Source organism: Furipterus horrens, unplaced genomic scaffold (assembly GCF_987537825.1).
Source record: "Furipterus horrens unplaced genomic scaffold, mFurHor1.1.pri manual_scaffold_3, whole genome shotgun sequence".
Lineage (NCBI taxonomy): Eukaryota > Metazoa > Chordata > Mammalia > Chiroptera > Furipteridae > Furipterus > Furipterus horrens.
In genome coordinates, this window is record NW_028327173.1 from 192,448,336 (window position 1) to 192,471,527 (window position 23,192).

General features: G+C 50.4%; 1 protein-coding gene across 1 annotated transcript in view; it reads left to right on the plus strand.

The window, feature by feature from the left end:
• The first annotated feature begins 1,198 nt into the window (after positions 1-1,198).
• Positions 1,199-23,192, plus strand: part of TMEM63C (transmembrane protein 63C) — a 29,573-nt gene continuing 7,579 nt past the window's right edge. Inside the window, exons 1-16 of the mRNA XM_090271229.1 lie at positions 1,199-1,348; positions 1,880-1,959; positions 2,385-2,466; positions 6,746-6,783; positions 10,407-10,549; positions 11,929-11,977; positions 13,656-13,764; positions 14,664-14,737; positions 15,331-15,411; positions 15,528-15,651; positions 16,372-16,505; positions 17,887-18,009; positions 18,478-18,631; positions 19,836-19,942; positions 21,174-21,260; positions 21,796-21,861. Coding sequence (XP_090127355.1) covers positions 1,199-1,348; positions 1,880-1,959; positions 2,385-2,466; positions 6,746-6,783; positions 10,407-10,549; positions 11,929-11,977; positions 13,656-13,764; positions 14,664-14,737; positions 15,331-15,411; positions 15,528-15,651; positions 16,372-16,505; positions 17,887-18,009; positions 18,478-18,631; positions 19,836-19,942; positions 21,174-21,260; positions 21,796-21,861 — 1,601 coding nt within the window. The remainder of the gene's footprint in view (positions 1,349-1,879; positions 1,960-2,384; positions 2,467-6,745; positions 6,784-10,406; positions 10,550-11,928; positions 11,978-13,655; positions 13,765-14,663; positions 14,738-15,330; positions 15,412-15,527; positions 15,652-16,371; positions 16,506-17,886; positions 18,010-18,477; positions 18,632-19,835; positions 19,943-21,173; positions 21,261-21,795; positions 21,862-23,192) is intronic.

The following is a 23,192-nucleotide window of genomic DNA, read 5'->3' on the forward strand; positions in this document are numbered from 1 at the left end:
TCTCTTTGCTCTTCCTCAGCACTGCAGGCAGCGCTGCAGCCACAGGCCATTGCTCCGCCTGAAGTGCCCTTTCCCCGTAGCTGTGTGCTTTGCCCCCCCTCTTGTAGTCTTTGCTGCAATGTCATCTTTTCAGGACAGCCTTCCCCATCACGCTCTTTACAAGCCTAACTTCACCCCCACCCCTGCACTGCTTCAGCCCACCAGAGGCCCTCCCAGGAGGGATTTTATTTGCCTTGTTCACTGATGCATCCCCAGCATTAGTCTGGCCCAAGGCATTGTTCACTCAATATTTGTTGAATGAATGAGTGAATGAATGAATGAATGAGCCTGCTTTTCCTGAAGGGGAACAAAAAGTTTTTATGGTAAGATGAGGTCTGGAGCCAAAATAAATGATTTTTTAAAACCAGGACAACTTTGCAGATAAGCCCAAGCAGCTAGCAGTCACCTCTGGTTTTCGCCCCCCCCCCCACCCCCCCCGCTTTCCACTCTTACTCATGCCTGAAGGAGACTGAGCCAGGGACCATGAACCCTGCAATAGCATCTTCCCAAAATGCTCAGGCTCACTGGATTGACTTTGGTCCCTGAGCAGGTGCTGATCTCCTGGGTTCACGTTCAATGTCAGTGATATTTACTGAGTCACTGCTATGTCCCAGGTACTCTGCGTCCTTACCTAATTTAGTCATAGGAGCTATCGCCTTTCCCGGGAACTGGATGGGAGAAATGTGGGATGTTCGAGATGAACACCAGGGATCCCTGTCTGCGTGGGGGTCCCATCAATGCAGTGGCTCCTTCCTCCAAACCTCAGACTTCCTCTCGGAGACCTGACTCCCCTTTGTGAAGTCTGTTCATTTCTATACCAGAAAAGCTTTACAAAGGTAGGATCAAGATGCCTGTTTAGATGTATGTTTTATGATTCTTTCTGTAAAGGGATCAAGTGGTACAAAATGCAAAAGCTCCCTGGTCATCCAGGCTATTCTGCCATCACGGCCCAGGGTTGAGGAAGCTGTGCTCCTATAGCACGGGCTGCGTGCCATCTCAGGGTGCCCCTCCTGCCTCAACCAGCTGGCACTGGGCCTGGGGCCTAATGGGCACACAGCATACCTCCCCAAGTGCCCCATCAGGCTCCTGCATTTTACAAAGTGAGGCACTCCTTGTGTCTGACCTGGACATCCCTCTCTTCACCAGGGAGCCTCGCAGGATGGCTACCTCGCCGGGCAACCTGAATGTGGTGGAAAAGACACAGAACATGTCGGTGACTGATTGCTTTCAGTCCCAGAGTACCGTGCTGCAGGGGCAGCCCTTTGGGGGAATCCCCACTGTGCTGTGCCTCAACCTCATCCTGTGGGTGGTGAGTCCCGGGCACTGCAGCGAGCAGGCCGTGAGGTCTCTGCTGGGGCGAACAGTCGAACATTCACAAGTGATGCAGCGGGGGCCCCAGCTGTTCAAATGGACACCAGTCACAGCAATGGGGACTCCCTGGGTGATAGTCCCACCCAGGGTGGCCCTGGGCAGGTGGGCCTTGAGGAAGGGAGGGCTGGAAAATCAGGCAGTTTTCCACACACCATTGTCTAAAGGCCCCCCTGCCCAGGGCCCGGGACTACACTTCACTGTCCTCCCTCATTGATTTCTTCAAGGAGTGTCTCACCTGGTAGTTCATTGAACAAACTCTGAACATCTGCTCTGTGCCAAGAAGCTGCTGGGTGGACCCTGGGAGTCCAGAATTGACAAGGAATGGCCCCTGCCTTGTCAGAGCTAGCCACCTAGTGGGGGAGCCCCTGGGGACCTCAGAGACAGGGTCTCTTCCAGGGAAATGCAGGGGCTGGCCAAGGGGAAGGCGCCTCGAGCTCTCTAGCCCTGCGTCTCATTTCCTGGCTTGTAGCTCATCGTTCTGGTTTACTCCTTCCTCCGGAAAGCTGCGTGGGACTATGGACGCCTGGCTCTGCTGATACACAATGACAGGTGAGCAGAGGCTGCTTTTGCTCCCTTGGAGGATGTGCTGCGACCAAGACATGGCTCTGACCAGGGCTGAGCTGCAGCAGGTGTCCCGTCAGCTGGTGGCCCCTCTTCACCCATCCCTTCCTCTGCTCTGGCCCTCCCTACACGAAGGTGACTTGGAGGGCAGCCATCTCTGGGCAGGAGGCCACTTTTATCTCAGATGGCAGGCTCACTGGGTCCCGTGACGCCTAAGAAGTGTTGGGCACCTGGCAACAGGGGCGATTACCGTTTGTACCGAAAGCTGTGTGCTCAGCAAATGAGCTGGGCATGTCAGCCGCTGGGCAGGAGGCAACTGTGGTCCTCGGCCAGGGAGCAGGAGAGGAGAAAGGCAGACGCCTGATGCCTCTTCTCCCCTTTCCCACCACCCTGCTGCTTTGCCTGCCTGGCAGCCTGACTTCGCTGATCTATGGGGAGCAGAGTGAGAAGACGTCTCCCTCGGATATTTCCCTCGAGATGGAACACAAGGACAAGGTGAGTGCTGGGTGGGCCTGGGCCAGGCGGGCTGGGGCAGCCACCCTGCTGTGTGCAGGAAGGGACATGGTCCTAAGTAGGGCTTTGCAGTCAGCTGGACCCCTCCATGTCTAGCAGTGTGACCATGGACACACTCCTCAGCCTGGCCCAGCCTCGGTTTCCTAATCAGAAATGTTAGGAGGTAGTAACTGTGCCTGCTTCCCAGGGTGCTAAGGAGGTGTTAGCTAATTCTAATATTTTAATTGGATGTGAAAAACTGACTTGTCTTCTCTTCCCAAATTGCCAGCCCTTCTCACAGCCCAAATCCTACCCCAAGCTTCCACTCTGAGCCAAGGACTCACCTTCCTCTTTACGTAGAAGGTTCGAGAAATTAGGCAGGGACTCCCTCAACTTCCTGCCACCCAATCTGCCCGACAGAGCTCGGTCTTCTCCTTCCTTCTCTTTCCTGTCGAATGCCTGTCTTCCACTGGGGCCGGTTTGTTCATTCAGCCAGTTGCTATGGAGCACCGGCCACGTACCAGTCACTGGTCTGAGGGCTGGGCACTGGGCAATAAATAAAAGGGACCCAGTCCTACCTCACGGCACTTTCTTCCTGGGTGAGAGACACCTGACAGATGCATATAGGACAATGGGAAGTGTGTGAAGGACAAAGGAAGCAAGGAAGGCACTTAACAGCGATGGAATGGAGCTGAAGCATTACAGACCATGGTCAGGGATGGCTTGGGTGGCCCCATGCCCGAAACCCAACGGACTGTCCTCAGTTTTCGTCTCATCTCATCTGATCTCTCAGAAACAGCTGACTCTGTAGACCGGCTTTCCTTCTTGAACGGGCACTTCCAGTTGCTTCTGTGGGCATCCCACTCTCTGGGTTTTCCTTCTACTTCTCCGTCTGGCCCTCTCCATCCCCTCTGCAGGCTCCTCCTCCACACCAGGAGTTCCCCACAGCTGATCCTGACCCTCTCCTTCCCGATCTCCACTCCCTCGCTCTAGGGAATGCCATCCACACTCATGGCTTCAATTGCCACCTCTACACTGATCTCTCCTGTTTCTATCTCCAGCTAAATCTTCCTCTGGGCTTCTGCCCCATTTATCCAATGGCCTTCAAAACATCTCCACATGGATATTACAAAGGCGTTTCATATTTAATTTGTCTAAAACATGCCACGATCTCTCTCCCTAGACCCCTGGTCTTGGACCCTTCCCACCATCCATCAGTTGTACCTCCCTTGCTCTTGCTCAGGCCCATGGGCACAGCCAGTTCATGACCAAGTTGTGTTGCTTTTACCTGCTCATTTTCATTTCTCTCCGCCTCTCCCCCCCTCCCCCATCCAGCCCTCTGTCAATCTCTTGCTTGGGTGACTGCAGTGGGCTCTAATTGATCTCTAGCTCCACGCTTGTGCCCTGCCACATCCAGAGTGGCCTGCAGGAACTGGTACACCCATTCCCCTGCTACACCTTCAATGGCTTCCTAATGTTCTTGGAATAATTGCAGACACCTTGATCTCATGGTTTGGCCTCTCACCCACATGTCAGTCTACCTTTCTCCTTCCAACTCCTCCACCCCTGGCCCATTGGCCACCTTTGAGATCCTCAAAAGTTCACCTCCTTCCCTTTCTCTCCCTCTCCACCTTCCTCACTAGCCTCTCTCTGAGCCAAGACACCCACCCTTCGTTCAGACTCCAGGACAAGCACTACTTCCCCACCCCATCTGGGTCTTTTGTTCTATACCCACAGAAGTAGCGTTCCTTTTTCTCACTGCTCTTAAACAGTCTGTACTGATCCATCTGCCCCATCAGGCTAGTGTATCTGTTTCCCCAGTGAAAGCCAGGGCTGAGAGCTCACTGCTGTCCCAGTGCCAAGTCCAGCCTGTCATGTAATTAGGATCCAACATACATCTATTGGATCCAGTGAGTGGACAGAGTCATATTCCTTCCATTCTCATCCCTCCAAGACACCAAGTCCCTTTACTTGCCAGGGTCTCTCAATCGGAGTGGGGAGCCTCCGACAAGTTCTTCCTCCATAGAACAAGGACAGTCACCCTTACCTTGTAAGGTGACTCTCGGGTTTCTTTTTAGAAACATCACTTTGGTTGGTTTTTAAATTAAAAATGACAAAAACATCATTTAAGAAGTATCTAAGAAGAGAAATCGTTATGGCAGCTAAGAGTAAAAAACTGACCAGGACATAGAGTGCACCAGTCAGGAAGGCGGGTCTGAGCCGGGCTATGTGGTGTGGGGAGCAAACAGGGCTCCCAGCATGCCCCACGGCAGTCAGGGCAGCTGTCATTGCCCATGGGTCAGAGCAGGGAGGATAGGGACACCAAGATAGGTGCAGCGAACTGACTATTGTCATTCGGTCTTGTCAGCTGAGTTGGCCCCTGGGAACCTGTGGCCATTTCCTGCAGGGGTGGGGAGGGGAGGGGAGGTGGCATCTGCTTCTCAGGCCCACTGTTCGGCTGCTGAGTTTTCTGGATGAGTTATGCGTTTCAGAGCTACAACATATATGCAGGTGTGAGTGTGTGTGTGAGAGAGAGAGAGTTGGGCCCACACATGCTCACTCACACATCTGTGTCTACGTGATCTTCATGGACACACAGGCCACACTTCTGCTTACTAGGTCTGCCCTTTCCCAACGGTCCTGTCCTGTGTGAATTCCAGGACATGTATGTACCCTGTGTGGTAAACACCTGTGCACCTCTCTTCAAAGAGGTGGAACTGGTTCCAGGGAAGGTGTATCTTCCACTGTGCATTATAAACCTGTGTGTTCCCTTGGGCAATCACAGCCCTGTTCACCCAGAGGCAGGCTGTGAAGAAAGACCCTCTGTGCGGGGCAGGGTGGCAGCGGGACTCTCAGCCCAACTCTTGTCTAGCTATCCCCTCCCTGGGGACCTTCCCAGCTGCTGCTGCTGTCACCATGCTGCTGTTTCTCGTCATTGCTCTGACTCATTTCTGGGCATCTGACCTGATTTTAGTTCACTAGGATATAGCTGGGGAAATGGTTCTCCCTGAGGTGGACACTCCCTGAGTGGACATTCTCACTGTCAATCAACCCAACACAGGGAGGGGGACCTAGAAGGTGGGCCTTATACAGAAGGCAGCAAAGAACTTCCTTCTTTTCTTATTTGTGTGCCCCTTATTGCTTCCTTTTGGGACATACTCCTTCCCCAATCGCTATGGTTCCAGGGGACTGTCAACCAATGGGTCTGCCTGGTTTACTGACATGCTAGTGACTCAAATGGAGCCAATCAAGAGCTGCAACCTTTTCCAAAGTTTTGTTATAAACCCTCTGGGGTCCCAGAAGGAGGCATGCCCTGGGGTAGCTCAACCAGTTGCCAGATCTGGCGGCTTTCACCGCCATGGGTCCCAGCCCACTCTCACATACACTCTCTAAGCGGACTCCCTCTCTAGGTCCTCCCAAACCCACCCCCAGGCTGAGGCCACCTCTCCCCACCACCAGAAACTCCAGACAACAAGACCCCAAGAGAAAGGCATAACCAACAGGACCCTCAGATGCAAGAGAAGAAACCCAGCTCAAAAAAAGTGTTACAACAAAGCGTAATGTGTAGCTCGAGTGTGGGGAAGTCCAAGAGAAGCAGCTCTTTCAGGTCCAGCTAGATCCAGGAAGTCTGGATCCCCTCTCTGTCCTCTCTCTTCCGAACTGGCTTTTTTTCTCAGACATGATCCTGCATGTGGCACCGATGGCACTGATGGCATCAGGACACTTCAGGCTTCATGGGATTTACCAAGGTGCAGGAGCTCAGAGGCAGAGAGGCCTCTCTCCCAATGCTCGTATCAATCCCCTTAAGAGAATTCTGATTGGTCCTTCTTGGGTCATGGTCCCCTTGATCACCTGACCATTGGTGGCAGCTGCCTACTTGATGGACAACCCACTACCCACCAGACTACATGCATGGGAAGGGCATTTCCCAGAAGGAAGCAATGAGGGGCAGATGGAAAGCAACTGATGTCCACCTCAAAAAGAGTCCCTTCTCTCCCTCTAGCCCATGCCCTCATTCCCTGTAACAGGATGCCCGATGTCAGGAATGGTCACTCTCTAACAGGGGGACATCTCCCTCAGCAGTCACTGCTGGTTCCAGGCTGAGTCAGCTTCCTCTCAGGACTCAGGCTCTTTCTCAATGTCCCTTGCCTGAGACGGAGACGCCGTATGGACACTGCCTTGGATGACACACCGGATGACGCGCCAGCTGCCTGGATTCCCAGAGCTGGATGAGGCAGGCCCAGGCCTGGATTTTCTCACGCTTTCTCTCCTTTCCCCTCAGGGCTTCTATTCCTGGCTCTTCAACACCGTCACCATGAAGTAAGTGCCTGAGTTTTCTGAGCTTGTGACAGCGGAGTTGCCTTATTTGGGGGAGGGGGTGGGGTGGAGTCTCCTACCCTGCATGATGGGGTCTGGGCCTGAGTTCTGGACCCCACTCCCCATTGACCATCTCAGCTGGCTCAAGCAGAGGATGCTCTTTGGGGTTACAGTTGGTGATGTGGGAACTGGACATGGCCCACAGCCCATTTTGTCTCTGCCCCAGCTCTCAAGAAAGGATCGTTTTCATATGCTTGTAAAAATGCTTTCATGAACTCCACACCAGGAAAAAGAAATCCTTCCCATGTGCTATTTGCTTTATTTCTGTGACCATCATCTATCATATTTGTCAAAATGGAAAAAGAAAAAGAAAACACTGGGCAGAAGGGTAGACATCCTTTCTGAGCGAGTCAGCGCCTGATCACAGAAGGACAGCCCCTTGCCCACGTCACCTCCTGCATCTCTGTAGTGCTACACTCTGTTTGGCAAGGAGACAGACCCCAAGTCACCCATGTTGTCCTGATCCCCCCATACCAGCCAAATATGTTAGTCAAGAGGATACTTGCCAGAGCTCTATAGCCCACTACATATGTGTATACATGTCCATGCACTCATGCACACACACACACACACTCATGTATAAGGCTCTCTCTGTCTCCACCTCAGGGCCCTGTATGTTCCTGAGCTCTCCCTAAATATCCTCCATTCATCCTTCCCTGCCTGTCCTTGGAATCCTTGCTTCTGACTGTGCAAACCAGTGGGAGTTGGGGCAGAGGAAGAAACTGCCAGTCTCTCAGCAGAGTCCACTTGTTTAAAGGGCCCCCATGATCCTAGACTGTCTGCAGACCCACCTACTCTGGGAACGACAGCCAGGACAACAGCTAGAGAGGTGCCAGTCCCATACAAAGTGGGAGAAGTGCCTGGAAAAGGGGCGAGTGATGAGCAAGCAGCATTGTTCCCTCTCAGACCCCTCCCCCATATACAGCGCCACAACGTGGTGAAATGGATCACCCTGCACTGACAAATACCTAAGGCTCTGCGCCTTACAATGTAATAGGTGCGACAACTCCACCTAAGACACAGAGGCAAACACAGGAGCCTGTCAAGTTGAGACAGAGAAGTATGGCCCAAAAGAGGGAGCAGATCAAGGTTCCTGTGAGAGAACTAAGCAAGAAGGAAATAGCCAATGTAACAGATGCAGAGTTCAAAACATGAATGATAACAATGCTCACAGACTTGACAGACATGCTTGAGTACGGCAAATGCATAAGGGAAGAAGTGAAGGCTATGCTAAGTGAAATGAAGAGAAATCCACATGAAACCAATGGTAAAGGGAAGGAAGCCAGGGTTCAAAGCAACAATTTAGAACATAAGGAAGAAATAAACAGTCAACCATTACAGAATGAAGAAACAAGAATTTAAAAAAAAAAAATGAGAGAGGCTTAGGAACCTCTGGGGCAAATTTAAATGTACCAATATCTGAATCATAGGGGTGTAAGAAGGAGACTAGGAAGAGCAAGAAATTGAAAACTTATTTGAAAAAATAATGAAGGAAAATTTTCCTAATTTGGTGAAAAAAATAGACACACAAGTCCAGGAAGTACAGAGAGTCCCAAACAAGCTAGACCCAAAGAGGATCACACCAAGACACATCATCATTAAAATGCTAAAGGTGAAAGATAAGGAGAGAATCTTAAAAGCAGCAAGAGAAAAGCAGAGAGTTACCTACAAAGGGGTGCCTATAAGACTATCAGCTGATTTCTCAAAAAAAAACTTTACAGGCAAGAAGGGACTGACAAGAAATATTCAAAGTGATGAAAAGCAAGGACCTACTCTATCCAGCAAAGCTATCATTTAGAATTGAAGGGCAGATAAAATGCTTCCCAGACAAGGTTAAGCTAAAGGAGTTCATCATTACCAAGCCATTATTATATGAAATGTTAAAGGGATTCATTTTTTAAAAAGAAGAAGATCAAGACTATGAACATTAAAATGACAACAAACTCACAACTATCAACAACTGAATCTAAAAAATAAGAACAAAAACAAACTAAGCAAACAACCAGAACAGGAACAGAATCATAAGTATGGGGATTATTTGCAGGGTTATCAGCTGGGAGGGGAGAGAGGGAGAAATGGGGAATATGGTGCAGGAAAGAAGAAGCGTAATTTGTTGGTACAGACTAGACAGGGGGATATTAATAATAGTATAGGAAAGGTTGAAGCCAAAGAACTTACATGCATGACCCATGGACATGAACTGAGGGGCACGGATTGCTGGAGGGAAGAGGGGTACTGGGTGAGTGGGGGCAAAGGGGAAAAATTGAAATAATTGTAATAGCATAATCAATAAAATATGCTTAAAAATATTTTTATAACCCCATTATGCCATGTTGAAAGTTTTCTGGAATCAGCCTGTCATTTTGGGTATTTTTTTCCTGTAAGAGGTGAAGGATATGGTGAATATATCGCCGTTTGTAAATGATAATTCCCTAATGCCTTTCATTTAGAGTGGGTTTGTGTGTTAAAATATGTATTTGATTAGGCTTTCATAAAATAAATTAAGCTTTATAAAAAATAGAATTAGGACATTGCTAATATCACAGAAGCCCTCTCCTGCTCCCTCCCAATCCACTATCATCCCCTCTGCCACTCCATCAAAAGGTATCCAGTATCACAGCTTCTAACTCTATAGCTCAATATTGCCTATTTTTGAACTTTGTATTGTTTGTGCCTGGCATCTTTCACTCATCATTTTTATTTGTGAGGTTCCGCTGTGGTCATTCATTTTTATCTCTGTAGAACATTTTATTTCACATCTACATAATGTGATATATCTATATCTATAGCTACAATAGATAGATATATCACTACATATATATCTCACAATTCTTATGTCAATTCCACCGTTAATAGACATTTAGGTTGTTTCCAGTTTGAGACTATTATAAATAATGCATCTATGAAATCCTTATACAGGTCTCTTGATGCACATGTGCATGTATTTCTGTTGGATATAAACCTAGGAGTGGAATTGCTAGGTCATAGGGTGGGCATACATTCAAGTTCCGTAGATAATTCCCACTGCTATCCAAAGTGGTTGTGCCAAAGAGTGTAGCCGTGAGTGTGGGAGAGCGCCTGGTGCCACCTGCCCTGCCCAGCACTTGATGTTGTCTGACTTTCTAACTTTGCCCAGTCTGGCAGCATGGAGTGATACCTCTTTGTGATGTTAGGTATTCCTTTTTAATTTAAAGGATTAAAAGAAAAAACTTTTTAAAAATAAGATGTGTCTTGATATCATAGTGATTTGTTCATTGCCTGCACCATAGCAAGCACTCGAAATGTTTGAAAACAATAAAAGACCGAATAAATGCTCAATTCCAAGAGTGCTTCTGTGTTCTTAAGTGTGGCACAGCCTCTGTCTTTGATATGCCTGTGAAATTCAGTGAAATACATTCCAGGCATAAAAGAGACTTTAAAAAGAATGGTGATGTTTCCTTAAAAAAAATAAAATGTGGGGCTAAGGTGGTAATTTTCTCTCCCTCTCCTCTACCTACCCCCCACCCCCGACATAAGCTGTGGCCACGTTGGCTCCTGAGGAATGTCCTTGTCTCTGTCTCTTCCAGGAATGAAGATCTTATCAGCAAATGTGGAGACGATGCCCGCATCTACATCACGTTCCAGTACCATCTCATCATCTTTGTGCTCATCCTCTGCATCCCCTCCTTGGGCATTATTCTGCCCATCAACTACACTGGCAACGTGCTGGGTAGGCAGAGCTCAGCGGGCCCTGGGCCTCGGCTACTAGACCTGAGGGTTAGGCTGGTAGGTGGGACAGAGCTTGGGTCCTGGGAGTCTAGAAATCTATATGCTAATTTCACTTCTTATAATTATTTATGTCACATTAGGCGACCTGTGCTTCAGTTTTCTCACATGAATACTGGAGATGATACTTCCTTTGTCACAAGTTTAACCCAGGGTCTGGCACCTAGCAGACACCTAGTAATAATTCAGTCCAGAACTGAACATTTACTTATGGCCCCATATTGCGCAGACCTGGCCAGGTATAAAGTCTTTGAACCTGATTGTACCCGTTCTGATGGACATAAATCGTAAGTGTAGAATTTGTCTCATAAGGCATTGTTATAATAGACTAAGTCCTTTTGACAAAATAACATCATGGGTGAGGGCTTGGGCTTCAAAGACAAAAAAAAAAAAAAAAAATAGTCTTGATTCCCATATCCACTTCCTAGAAACTACTGTTGCCCAGTCTAGCAGATTACTTAATCTTATATTTGGTAAATCAATCTTCCCGGGCCCTGGTTTCCTCCACTGTCGTGGGGATTGAGAGATAATGCGTGTTGAGTACCTGGCACAGTGACTGGTGTAGTAGGTGCCCAGTGAGTAACAGCCAGTGTTTCGCTCAGAAACAGGAAGATGGACAGAGCTGTATGAAAGCTGTACGACTGGGAGGTGTAGAATTGCACCTTAAATGCCAAGGTGGCAGCCAGCTTTACCTGATTGCTCAGGTTTCTACTTCTTTGTCCTCAGGCCAGAGATAGACCTCAATTAACTCAATATAGCACACAGTGCCCATGCCACCAAATGCCACTGCCAGAGCAAAGAACTTCAGATCTTATCTCTCCAGATTCTCATCCTAAGCTAGTGTGTTGGCAATGACAGTAGAATGCAGGATTTCTAGACACATTTCACAAAACCTGGAGGTGTCTAAACTGGCAAACGAATACACTTAGCCAGAGGATTTACTCTGTCCAAATGAAGGAGCACCACATTTGCTGGAGTTTCAGGTTCTTGTTGCTGGTGGAAACGGTGTTGCTAAGTTCATCATTCCACTCATGGCAGGACTTCCGATTCCTTCAATAAGCATTTACCAGTTGTCAGTTATATGTTGGTCATGCACTTGGGGATGCTACACCAAGACTGGGTTTAGTTGCATGGTTGAGGAGCCCCCATCAGCAGACCCAAGGTGAAGAAGAGACCTCTGCTCTTTTTGTTGGAAGTTGTGGACAAGCTTTAGGGAGCTAAAGGAAGAGCAGGTCACAGGCCCTGGGCACTCATTTGAGAACCCTGAATTCTGGCACCCCACAAGGAGCCAGGCTTGAGGTCAGCAACTTCCTTCTCTTTCAGATTGGAATAGTCACTTTGGTCGGACCACCATCGTCAATGTCTCCACAGAGTAGGTACCTGATCCTCTTACCTCTTATTCTACTGGCTGGGGTGTCGGTGGGTGAGAGAAGGTCTAATGTGTGGGTCCATAATATGGGTACCTCTTGGCTGATTAGAAAGGCCTGGTTTCCTTGGGAACCCAGGCACTAAGTAAGATGCCAGAAGTTGTATTCTGGTGGGTACAGAACTCTCGGTGCTTCAATGGTCCTGTAATGAGTGTCTCCGTACAGTGTCTCTAATGGGTGGAACTACCCAAACTAGCCTCTCCAGAAGACTTGAAGAGATGGCCCCATGTGCTTAGTATGTCAAGTTCCCAACAGGCAATGACCCCACAGCAAGTAGAGGTTTAAGTTATTGCTTCCCTGCGCACAAAACAGGACCAGTTAATTGAGTGAAGCACAGACCCAATTCCCACAGTGGAGGGACGGAGGAACCAGGGTTCGTGCCCCACCTCTGCCATCAGCTGGCCCTGGGTCTGGGACAGTGCACCCACCACTCTGAGCTTCATTCCTAGTCTATGGTGGGGAAAAGGCTGTTGGACATGATCTCTAAGTCCCCTCCAGCCCCCATGCTCTAGGAACCATGGATTTTAACATCAACCAACCCAATGGGCATCCAAATCAATTTGCCAGATGGAGCCCTCCCAGTCCATGCTGAGAAAATAGGCCCGCCAGGTGTCTTGGCCAGGCTTGGCCAGCTTTCTGAGAAAGGGGAAGCCGCAGTTCCAGTAGGTGTGATTGGAGGTTCACACGCTCCTGCCTGCCCTCCCTGCTTCCGACCCCCCTGCTTCTGCACCCCTGCAATCCATCAAACTCCCCATCAGTCTCTTCTCATCTCCCTTTCAGCCAACTCCTTCTGGGGGGCTGCCAACCCCAGAGCAGAGCTTACCAGCTTCTCCCCAGGCCGCCACTGGTGTGAGGCGCCTACACCTTTCCAACAATTTTATATAAGGCAGCAAAGCACCTTCAACATTCATAAATCCATATTGGCAGAGATCTGGCATGTTCCTTAGAGACCCCCTCTGAGGAAACCACAGCTCGAGTGTCCAGCTAGATGGGGAATGTTAGCGGAAATGTCAGGCACCGGCACAAGGGGCGAGGAGATATTTTGAAGCAAGGCGGCCTTTCTCTTCTCAAACCGCACCATATACGGCGGGCCCTATTTCTGAACAGTCATCCTGGCCCGTTGCCTTGGGACAGCATCACATGAGCCCAAAGCCCAAGTGCCACCACTCTTCCTGCTCTGGGGGAGGTGTCTCCAGTCTGCTGGGTCCTCCTTCCTCCGGGCCTGTGTGTGACCCTGGGGTCCCTCATCCTAGAGGTGGGGCAGCTGTGGGGGTCTGAGTTGCAGCCGCTGGCAGCGCAACATTGTAGTGAACAGTCTAAGTGCTTCTGCCACTTCTAGGAGTGACCTCAGGCAGGTCACCTACCACCTGACCCTCATTTCCCTAGGGGCAAAATAAAGATAGTCACAGTACCACCCCCACGTGGTGTGAGAGCCTAGTAAGAAAATGTATATAAAGCATTGAGTCCAGCCCTGGGTCTGGCATATAGCAAGCACTCAGTGAAGCTTCACTAGCTACTGCCGTCCCCTCCAGGTGCCTGAGTGTCTGGAAGCACCAGAGGGGGGTTGGGGGAGACTGGGTGGGTGGGTGATGGTCTCACCCTCCTGTGTCTTGCTCCTGGCAGGAGTAAGGTCCTGTGGCTGCATAGCTTCTTCTCCTTCCTCTACTTCATCACCAACCTCATGTTTATGACTCATCACTGCTCAGGGCTGGTGCCCAAGAAGGGCTCCAAGGTAAGTGACAAGAGGTACCAGAACTGTTCTGTCCCAGCTAGAGCCCCTCCCCAGCTGGACCTTCCCACTGCAGCCTCAGAAGCTTCCCAGCTGGGCACACCCTGCATGTCTGTGGGGACCAGTTTCCCCTTAGCCCTGGGAATCATCACCTGGCACCCCTGCACAGCCAGCCCAGTTGCTAAAGCACTGAAGCACTCCCAAACTTGTTGGTAAATAGCTACTCCCAGGTGCCTCCTACCCCTCCACCCCCCTGCCCTGTCCCCTCTCCAGGGACCCCTGGACCTCTTCACCATCTGAAAACTCAAAAGTTAAGAAACCCCTGAGCCAGCAGGGTCTTGCATCATAAGTGCCCAGTGCCCCCTGCTGAACCACTGGCTAAATATTTTCACTAGCCTTGCCCACTCCAGACCTGACAACGCTTTTCGGCCTCCCAGAATCTTCCTGAAGTCAGAGGGCCTATGTTCTGCCCCTGTGTCTCCCCTCTGTCTTGGTTTGGGTTATTCACCCCCATCTCCCAAGCAGCCCCTGAGACAAGGGTTTGAGTAGCATTGGTTTATCTGGGAGGTGATCCCAGGAAAAACCACTGGGTGGGGGACAGTGAGACTGGGAGAGAAACCTCTGATCAAAGGGGGCAGCACAGGGCGATTCACCTTTGTGGGAACTGGCGCCTAATCCCATGGGGGGCTCTGGGAATTGGAGGAGAGCAAGTGCTCTAGAGCTTCCCAGCCTAGTGGGGAGCAGTCCAGGGGCATTTTCCCACCAGCTCCTTGTCCATCACAGGCTGAAGGCTGCGTTTGGGGGCTTGAGCTCTCCTCCACTTCTTGCTCTGCATTGCTTCCAAGGTCAGGACAGTCCCATGTGAGCACAGTCTAACTTCTCCATTGACCCTCCTCACCTAGGTCTCAAGGACACTGATGATCACCTATGTCCCCAAAGACATCCAAGACCCAGAAATCATCATTAAGCATTTTCAGTAAGTGGGTTGGGTGGTCTAAGCATGGATGGTCTCCTCCTGGTAACGCTGCCTGGATCCTTATGTGGGTGGTGAGTCAGCACAGGCAGGTGGGGTGAGAGGCGCCCCAGGGGGTGGCTTGCCCTGGACTGGGCTACAGATCTGGTTTTCAGAATGGGGTGGGAGTGGGGTCCTAGGGCCACAGCAGGGCTTCGGAAGTCAGGGGTTTCTGCATGGCATGGGTGTCAGGGGAGCTAGTTTTCCTTTCCCTTCTCACTCTGTGAGCCCAGGGAGGTCCTGGGCCACCATCATCTAGAATAGGTCATCTTGACACATCTTTTTTTGACCCAAGTTCCCAGCTCCATGAGCAGCAGTTTCCAGCTCTGCCCCTTGGCCCTATTCTGGGTCATCTGGAAAAAATCTGACAAATCTCAGATTTGCAGGGATCCACCCTGAAGGTTGGTTTTAGGAGCAAGAGCTGGGTTCCCCATCTGAGAACCAGGCACCAGAGGCAGCTGAGACACCCAGCCCCATGGGCTGTAGTTCTGAGCACAGGGTAGGTGGCACGTCCCCAGCCCCACAGCTGGCTCAGCATCCATTGTTTGTGGCTGCAGTGAGGCCTACCCAGGGTGTGTAGTGACCAGAGTCCACTTCTGCTACGATGTCAGAAACCTGATTGACTTGGACGACCAGAGGTGAGACGGCGGTTGGGCCTGCCTGGATCTGGGGTGGGGGTAGAAGTGAAGGATGTGGCTCTCCTGGCCCCTGATCACAGATCCCCTCCCCACCCCACATTGCCTGCTGGCTGAAGGCGCCATGCGATGCGGGGCCGGCTCTACTACACAGCCAAGGCCAAGAAGAACGGGAAGGTGATGATCAAGATCCACCCCTGCTCCCGCCTGTGCTTTTGCAAGTGCTGGACCTGCTTCAATGAGGTAAGTGAACAGGTGTCCGTGGACACAGCAGAGAAGGCACTGGGTCTGCAGGCTCGGTCCAGGACTCAGGCAGGGCCCCTCGCCTGCACCCTCAGGCCCCGGGCCCCGCTCAGTCTGCTCTGGTGCCGCAGTGCCTTCCTCCCTTTCTTCCCACCCATCCTGCCTCCTGTTGAGAATGTAGAGGAGCTGAAGCCTTTCTAGGCCACCTCCAGAACGATCCGGAAGGCGTGCTCTGGCCCACTTCTGGTCTTGGTTGGGAGGGCCAGAGAGAATACAGGAGGCTGTTGCAGACTGTATTCTGCTCTATCTTATCACCCACCCACTGTGGCTAAAAGGCAGCCTCAAGACTCGAACACCTGTCTCAGGGCAGCGCTGAGCTCTAGTCCGGAGAAAGAATCATCCCCCTTTCCGGAAAATGCTGCAAACCCATTCTTTTACTCCTCTGGGGTCCAAAAGCACCCTCTCGCCCCCAGCTATGCCACACTTCCCCAAGATCTAAGAGCAGAGAGCTAATTTTAGAGTCATTACCTCTTCCTGTTCTAGGGTTGGGTTCTTAGAGTGCACCTGGCACCTGAGTCAGACTTTGGAGGGAGCTGGGGGTGGAGCTGAGGCCTCAGGCCCACTGTCCCCAGGGCTGCTGAGTGGAGAGGGGCCTCGTGTGTAGGAGAGGCCTTCCCGGAGCTCTGCCCTGCCAGCTCTGAAGGCCACCTCTCACCCCAGGTAGACGCAGAGCAGTATTACAGTGAGCTGGAGGAGCAGCTGACCGATGAGTTCAATGCCGAGTTCAACCGTGTGCGGCTGAAGCGTCTGGACCTGATCTTTGTCACCTTCCAGGACACCAAGATAACGAAGTAGTGAGTGCCAGAGCTAGCGACTTGCTATGCCCAGCCCAGCCCCAAGAGTGGGCCTCCGCTTCTCTGAAGCCATCCTCTTTCACCCCCATTTCAGCCAAGGGAAGGAGGAGCCAGCCTCCCTCTGGTTTGCCATATCCTGACCTCCCCTCCAACCCTCCTCTACCCCTCCATGCTCCTCACAGGCTGCCACCATCTTGCTTTCCAGAGCATGGCCACACACCCCACCCCCACCCTGCCAATGCTGCTGGGCTCAGCTTGTCCCCAGAGACATCAGCCCCTGAGCTCCTCATTTCTCTGTGTCCTTGTTTCAGCATGGAGGTGGTCAGAGTAGCCTTTGAACTCTTGGTCCCTCTTCTGGGACAAGAATGATACCCATTTTCTCTCTCATCACACATCACCCCTCTCCTCACCCAGGGTAGAGAAGCTCAGCTTGCCATTTCTCCTCTCCTGCTTTCAGCCTCCCCTCATTCACAGCCTCACAGCCTCCTCTACCATCTGCCCCAGCCTCTGGCAGCCCCACCTTGCTAGGGAGTGGATCAGATCCACTCTGGAATGTTCTGGAAGGATCTGTAGGTCCTTAGGACTGGGTCAAATAGATGAAAGCCCAAAAATCAGTCTCTTGATGATTTGGGGGGCCAGCCACTCCCTGAGGAGTCTGATCATGCTCAACACTTTATCCTTGCCCACCCAGCCCTGTGCAGGAAGAGTAGGCAGCCTAGAATTTAGTTGTAAATACTCGTGTGCCATTTTGCACATCACACTCCCAAAATTTTTATATGTTAAATTTGGTTACTTATATCTTCCCTGTCCACCTCCCAGAGGTTAAAAGGGATAGATGTTCTCATTAGTGTGTGTGTCATATAAAACAGTGCACCTACGTAACACAATACCAGTGATTTTCTGAGGCACTGTCACTCAGTAGAGAGGACGTGTGAATGAGAAGATTGAAGACGGGGGTCTGGTGCCAGCACATGCCCCTCTTTGGTTACGTCTTCAACACCTCAGTTTAGTAATCTGCACAGCTGAGATTATGTTCATCACCAACTAGCACAGGGTTGGGCACACAGAAGGAACTCAGTGGTTGCCAGACATTGATATTTAGATGAGGGTGAAATCAGTACCTCCTTTGTCAAGCTCAGAGAAAAAGGCATGTCTTTGTGTTGTTACTGCCATTAAGGGGCTAAGACATTAAGAACCACGGGTCCCCTTCCTTCCCATGCAATCCCTCCCTCTAACTCCCCTTTCCTCCTGTAACTAGACCCCAAGAGGTCCCAGGAAGTGTGTGAGCCCCCCCCCCCGCCCCGTGGAACCCTGGCATGGGACGCCTCCAAGCCTGTCACCCTCATCCCCAGATTTCTGTCTTCTTCCCCCACCTCCGCAGCATCCTGGAAGATTACAAGTACATCCACTGTGGCGTGTACCCCCAGCAGTCCTCAGTGACCACTGCCATCAAATCCTACCGCTGGAGGGTGGCCCTTGCCCCACACCCCAAAGACATTATTTGGTAAGCCTTCTCTGCCTGTGCCCTCTCCTCTGAGCTCCTCTGAGACTAGGGAAGGCAATGGGCAGCAGGAGCAGGGGGAGGAACCGGGGCCTCCCCTCCCACTTCGTTGCCTGTGTGCAGCCCCAGTGGGCTGGGCCACGTCCTCTCTTGATTACCACAGCTTCTTCCCACCCCCAAGCCCACCCCACCCCAAGCGTGGAAGGAACCAGCCCTTGGGGAAAAGATTTTTCCTGCAGAAAGAACTTATCTTCTTTTCTTTTCTTTTTTTTTTTTTTTTTTTGGTTCACCTATGCAATGTATTCAGAGCTTTCACAATGGTGTGATTGAGGGAAGGTCTATGTCCAAGGGGCTGAAATAGACCAGGGCAGCCTGGGTCCACCGCTGTCATGCAGGAAACAGCATGTGGGCTCTGTCTAAGGTCTGGGACCCAAGGTCCTAAGGGCATCTCCTTCCTCCGCCCCTCCCCAGGAAACACCTGTCCACCCGCCGCTTGTATTGGTGGGCCCGCTTCATCGCAATCAACACCTTCCTCTTCTTCCTCTTCTTCTTCCTCACCACACCTGCCATCATCATCAACACCATCGACATGTACAACGTCACCCGCCCCATCGAGAAGCTGCAGGTACCTCCTCTGCTCAGGCCAGGCGTGGGACCCTCAGGGAGGTGAAGGAAGAGCTCAGCGAGGATGGAATGGGGGGGCACATGGGGACACGGCTCCAGAGCCTGTGCACTGCCCATGTGGCAGAGGCAGCAGCAGTGTAAATGGCAGTGTTGAGTTCCCTTTGTTCCAAAGTAGATGGATGCAGACGGCTGCCCATCCTAGGGACTGGGACTGGAGAGCAAAGGGAGAGTAGGGGAGCTGCAGGCAGGTTCTGGGGTGAGTTTTGGGGGAAGGGTGGTCCAGTCCAACGTGGGCTCTGAGGGCTTCCTTCGATCAGCCACCCTGGCCCATGAGTGGTACAGAAGGGGCAGCAGAGGGCGCAGCCAATGGGGTAGTGTGTTCTCCCCATGTTCTCTAGAGCCGGGGTCCACGTTTGAGGGGTAGGGTTGAGGGCAGGGAAGAGTGAGGCAAGTTCCAACTCAGCCCTCAAGGAGAAGCAGGACCCCAGGTCTGTCTCTGGGCCCCTCACTTCCAGACATACCCCATCCAGGATGGGAGTGCTGGGCTCCGCAGAAGCCATTCCTGAAGTTAGAGGATGTTTTGCACTGACAAGGGTTCCAGGGGAACCGAACTGGCCCATTCCAAGTTCTGTAGCCTCCAGGCTGGTACCTTGGGCCTAGAAAGCCTCTTTCAAGATTATCCTCATTCCTATTCTAGCAACACACACACACACACACACACACACACACACACATTCTGCGGCTTCCCTTTGCCCTCTTTTCTCATCTTCTCAATAGGCTCCAGGTAGGAGCTCCACAGCTATCCCTGGGGATTCTTTATTCACATCCTTTGCTCCTTCTCACCACTTCTCACACAGCATCACATTAAAGTCACTGTCATCTGCCTGAGGTATGAGACATGAGTAACAACAGCTGACTCTGGCCCAGGCTGCCCCTGCAGTGACCTCGGCATAGGTCTGTGCCCCATGAGGGTGCCACTTGACCTTGGGGTGTCAGCCTCTGCATGCCTCCAGCCAGGCAGATCCCTGGCCAGTAAGGCAGGTAAGAAAGACCAGGCCCATTGTACAGCTCCGGGGAAACCCGGCCTGCTCTGGGCTGAGCTGGAGGAGAGGCCAGGTACGTGGGAGAAGGCAGAAGTGGCCTAGAGGGGGAAGGGGCCTGCTTGCACTGATGTCTGTCTGCCCTCCTCTGCTCCACCCCTACAGAGCCCAGTCGTGACCCAGTTCTTCCCCTCCCTGCTGCTCTGGGCCTTTACAGTGATACTGCCTCTCATTGTCTACCTCTCTGCCTTCCTCGAGGCCCACTGGACCAGGTGAGCTGGGCCTCCTCTTCTAGGCCTGCTCTTCCCAGCCCTTCCCATGCCAACCCCCACCACCAACCAGCCTAATGCCCTGGGCCCCCATCTGGTCTAAGGAATGGAATCAGATACCTGAAAGCATCCCAAAAGGGAGACTGGGTGGTCTCAGGGATGCTGAGACAGGGCCACCATATAAGGAATGCGGGGCCAAAACCAAGTGTCCTTGGGCAGCTCTCTCAGCATCCAGCTATGCATGAGGGGATGGAGCTGTACACAGAGGAGCAGGCAGAAGGCACAAGACAAGAGGGAGAGAGCAGGGCTTGCTTTGAGAAGGTTGGGAAGGCTGCCAAGGCCACAGCAGAGGAGCCCATGAACTCAAACTCACTGTAGAACCATGTAGCCCATACAGTGCCCGCCTTTACAACATTCAGGAACTATTTCCCCTTTGTTAGCCCTAATGCTGTAGTTCTCTGGTGGCTAATTGGATAGAAAGTAGTTATATCCTGGTGCAGTTGGACCTGCTCTGGCCTGATGTCTACATGGGTCTCCAAAGTTATTTCCTGCACCAAAAGTTCCTACCGTCCTACCAAGCAGCAAGCCAGGAGTTTTGTTCTAACAAATCCTTACTGGTCTCTCCTATGGCCAAGAACAGGGCTTATGTGAATTATTGACACTCTAAAGCAATGGTTCTCAACGTTCCTAATGCCGCGACCCTTTAATACAGTTCCTCATGTTGTGGTGACCCCCAACCATAAAATTATTTTTGTTGCTACTTCATAACTGTAATTTTGCTACTGTTATGAATCATAATGTAAATATCTGATATGTAGGATGTATTTTTATTGTTACAAATTGAACATAATTAAAGCATAGTGATTAATCACAAAAACAATATGTAATTATGTCGGTGTTTTCTGATGGTCTTAGGCGACCCCTATGAAAGGGTTGTTTGACCCCCAAAGGGGTCGTGACCCACAGGTTGAGATCCGCTGCTCTAAAGGAAGTCAGAGTATCCTTGGTAATGTACCTTAAACAGATGTCAAGTACATGGCACATATGCCTCCCCTTCCAGTGCCCAGGGCACACAGACATCACTAGTTGGTCATGCTATTCTTCCCTGCTGCTATTAAGTCAACTTTCTAGGCTAGGTAGTGGTCTCTCTCTTTTTCTTCATCCTGTAGTTTTAAGCCTTTGGTACCTAGCATGTCTCACTCACTGATGAATCTCTTTCTTTGTTTTCTTCCAGGTCAAGTCAGAATCTGATCATCGTGCATAAGTGCTACATCTTTCTGGTGTTCATGGTGATCATTCTGCCTTCTATGGGACTGACCAGGTACCGCACTTCTATTTGTTCCTCCTCTTTTAGCCAGGTTCACCCTTGAGTTGGAGCCTCCTCTTTCAGATGCTATAGGTCTCCCTGTGGTTGCTGCAAATCCATTCCTCATTTGACAGTCCAGTGCCTGTCATGAGCCTAGCATGTCCCAGGCATCATGCTAACTCTAAGGTGTCAGTCATGAACTCTGCCCTCAAAGAGCTTATCATCAAGCTGTGGTGACAAGTCACGCCTACCAGCTAACTGAAAGCCCAAGCTAGGGAAAACAATGCCAACATGCAGCAGAAATTCAGAAGAAAGAGAAAGCGCTGTGGGAGAAATGCCTGGGGAAATTTTAGCTGAAAGGCCAGAGCATTAGGGGCAGGATGGCCCAGCATTAGAAGGAAGAGAAGCAGCGTGGATTGGCCAGCTAGAATATTAGGGTGCAAGAGTCTCTGGGGCTTGGGGCAAGGGAAGCCAGTCTAAGAAGAGTTGAACCCCAGGCCTTAGTTCATAAATTCATTAACTAAAGGGCCTGCCTTGTTCTTGCTTCTAGTCTGGACGTCTTTTTCCGCTGGCTCTTTGACATATACTATCTGGAGGAGGCATCCATCAGGTTCCAGTGAGTATTCCCAGTGTACCCTGGGGCTTCTGTGGGCTCACGCCAGGTGGAATGCATGTGGACACTCTCATTAGGCAGCCTCTTAACCTACCCAGTGCCATGGACTCCTTTGGCAATCTGGTAAAGCCCAGGGACCCCTTCTGTGAGTTTTTGAAATAAATGTGGATTCACAAGAAATTGGCCCCCAAAAGTGACCTGTGTACCCTTCATCTAGTGTCCTCTAAAGGTAGTATCTCATATAATTAGTACAATATCATAACCAGGAAATTGAAACTATTCAGAGCATATTTAGATTTTTCCAGTTTTACATAGACTCTTGAGTAGATGTCTTTAAATTCACTAAATACCTGGATTATAAAGAATACCAATGAACTGAAATGCAGTTATCAAATATTTTAAAAATTAAATCTGTAATACTGTCTTTTAACATTTAATAGCAAGGCAATGCATTTTAAATATAGGCAAGCTAAAATCACATTTTATTGTTTTAAAGGCCTCAGTGTGAAAGCTGATGTTACTTAGCTGGAAGAAGAATATTATATTGGGGTGGGGGAGGTCTTTGACAAGGCAACCAGCCGATCTTGTTGGACATCCAAACAATTTTAATTTTTTTATTTTTAGGGTTACAAATGTTGACAGTCCAATTTTCAAACGTGTAATGGTGCAAATGATATGCAAGCTTCCATAGCTTGCTCAGTAGAGCAAGGACCAGAATTCTCCAAGGTTCCTGCACTTTCTGCAAACTATAATTGTAATAAGTTGCTTTTTTTCCAAGATGAGTGAGTTCATCTCTGGCTATTTGATATTTTGAATACAGTTTGTATATGAGACAGAAAAGCACTGGGAATCCATGACAACTCTGATGCCATCAAGAAAGACCAGTGTTTGAAGGAGTCCTGAAATATGTCCAGGGCTCACAGATTTCTCTTGTCAGGGAAGTGGACAGAACTGTGTAGATGGGGACGCTGGAAAGCAAGAGATGCCTGGGTCACCAATGTGAAACAGGTAGCTTGGCCTTTAGGGGGCTGAATGACTCCAATGACATCAAACACACGTCTGCAGAGAGGAAATTTCAATCATGTGCAGTTTAGTGGCCTGTCAGATAACTAACATCATTTTGAAGTGGTGATGAGCACAAATGATGTTGTAAGATGCCAGCAGTGACTGCAGCGTGATATGCCAATATCTGATTTCAGTGGGTGACAGACCCACAGCCGTGGCTGACATTGCTGTGGTTTTTTTGCCCACATTCTTAATGGAAGGGAATGCTAACTGTGGTTAGTGGTTAGTGGAAATAAAGATGTAATTTTGTCCCCATTCAAGGTCACAGA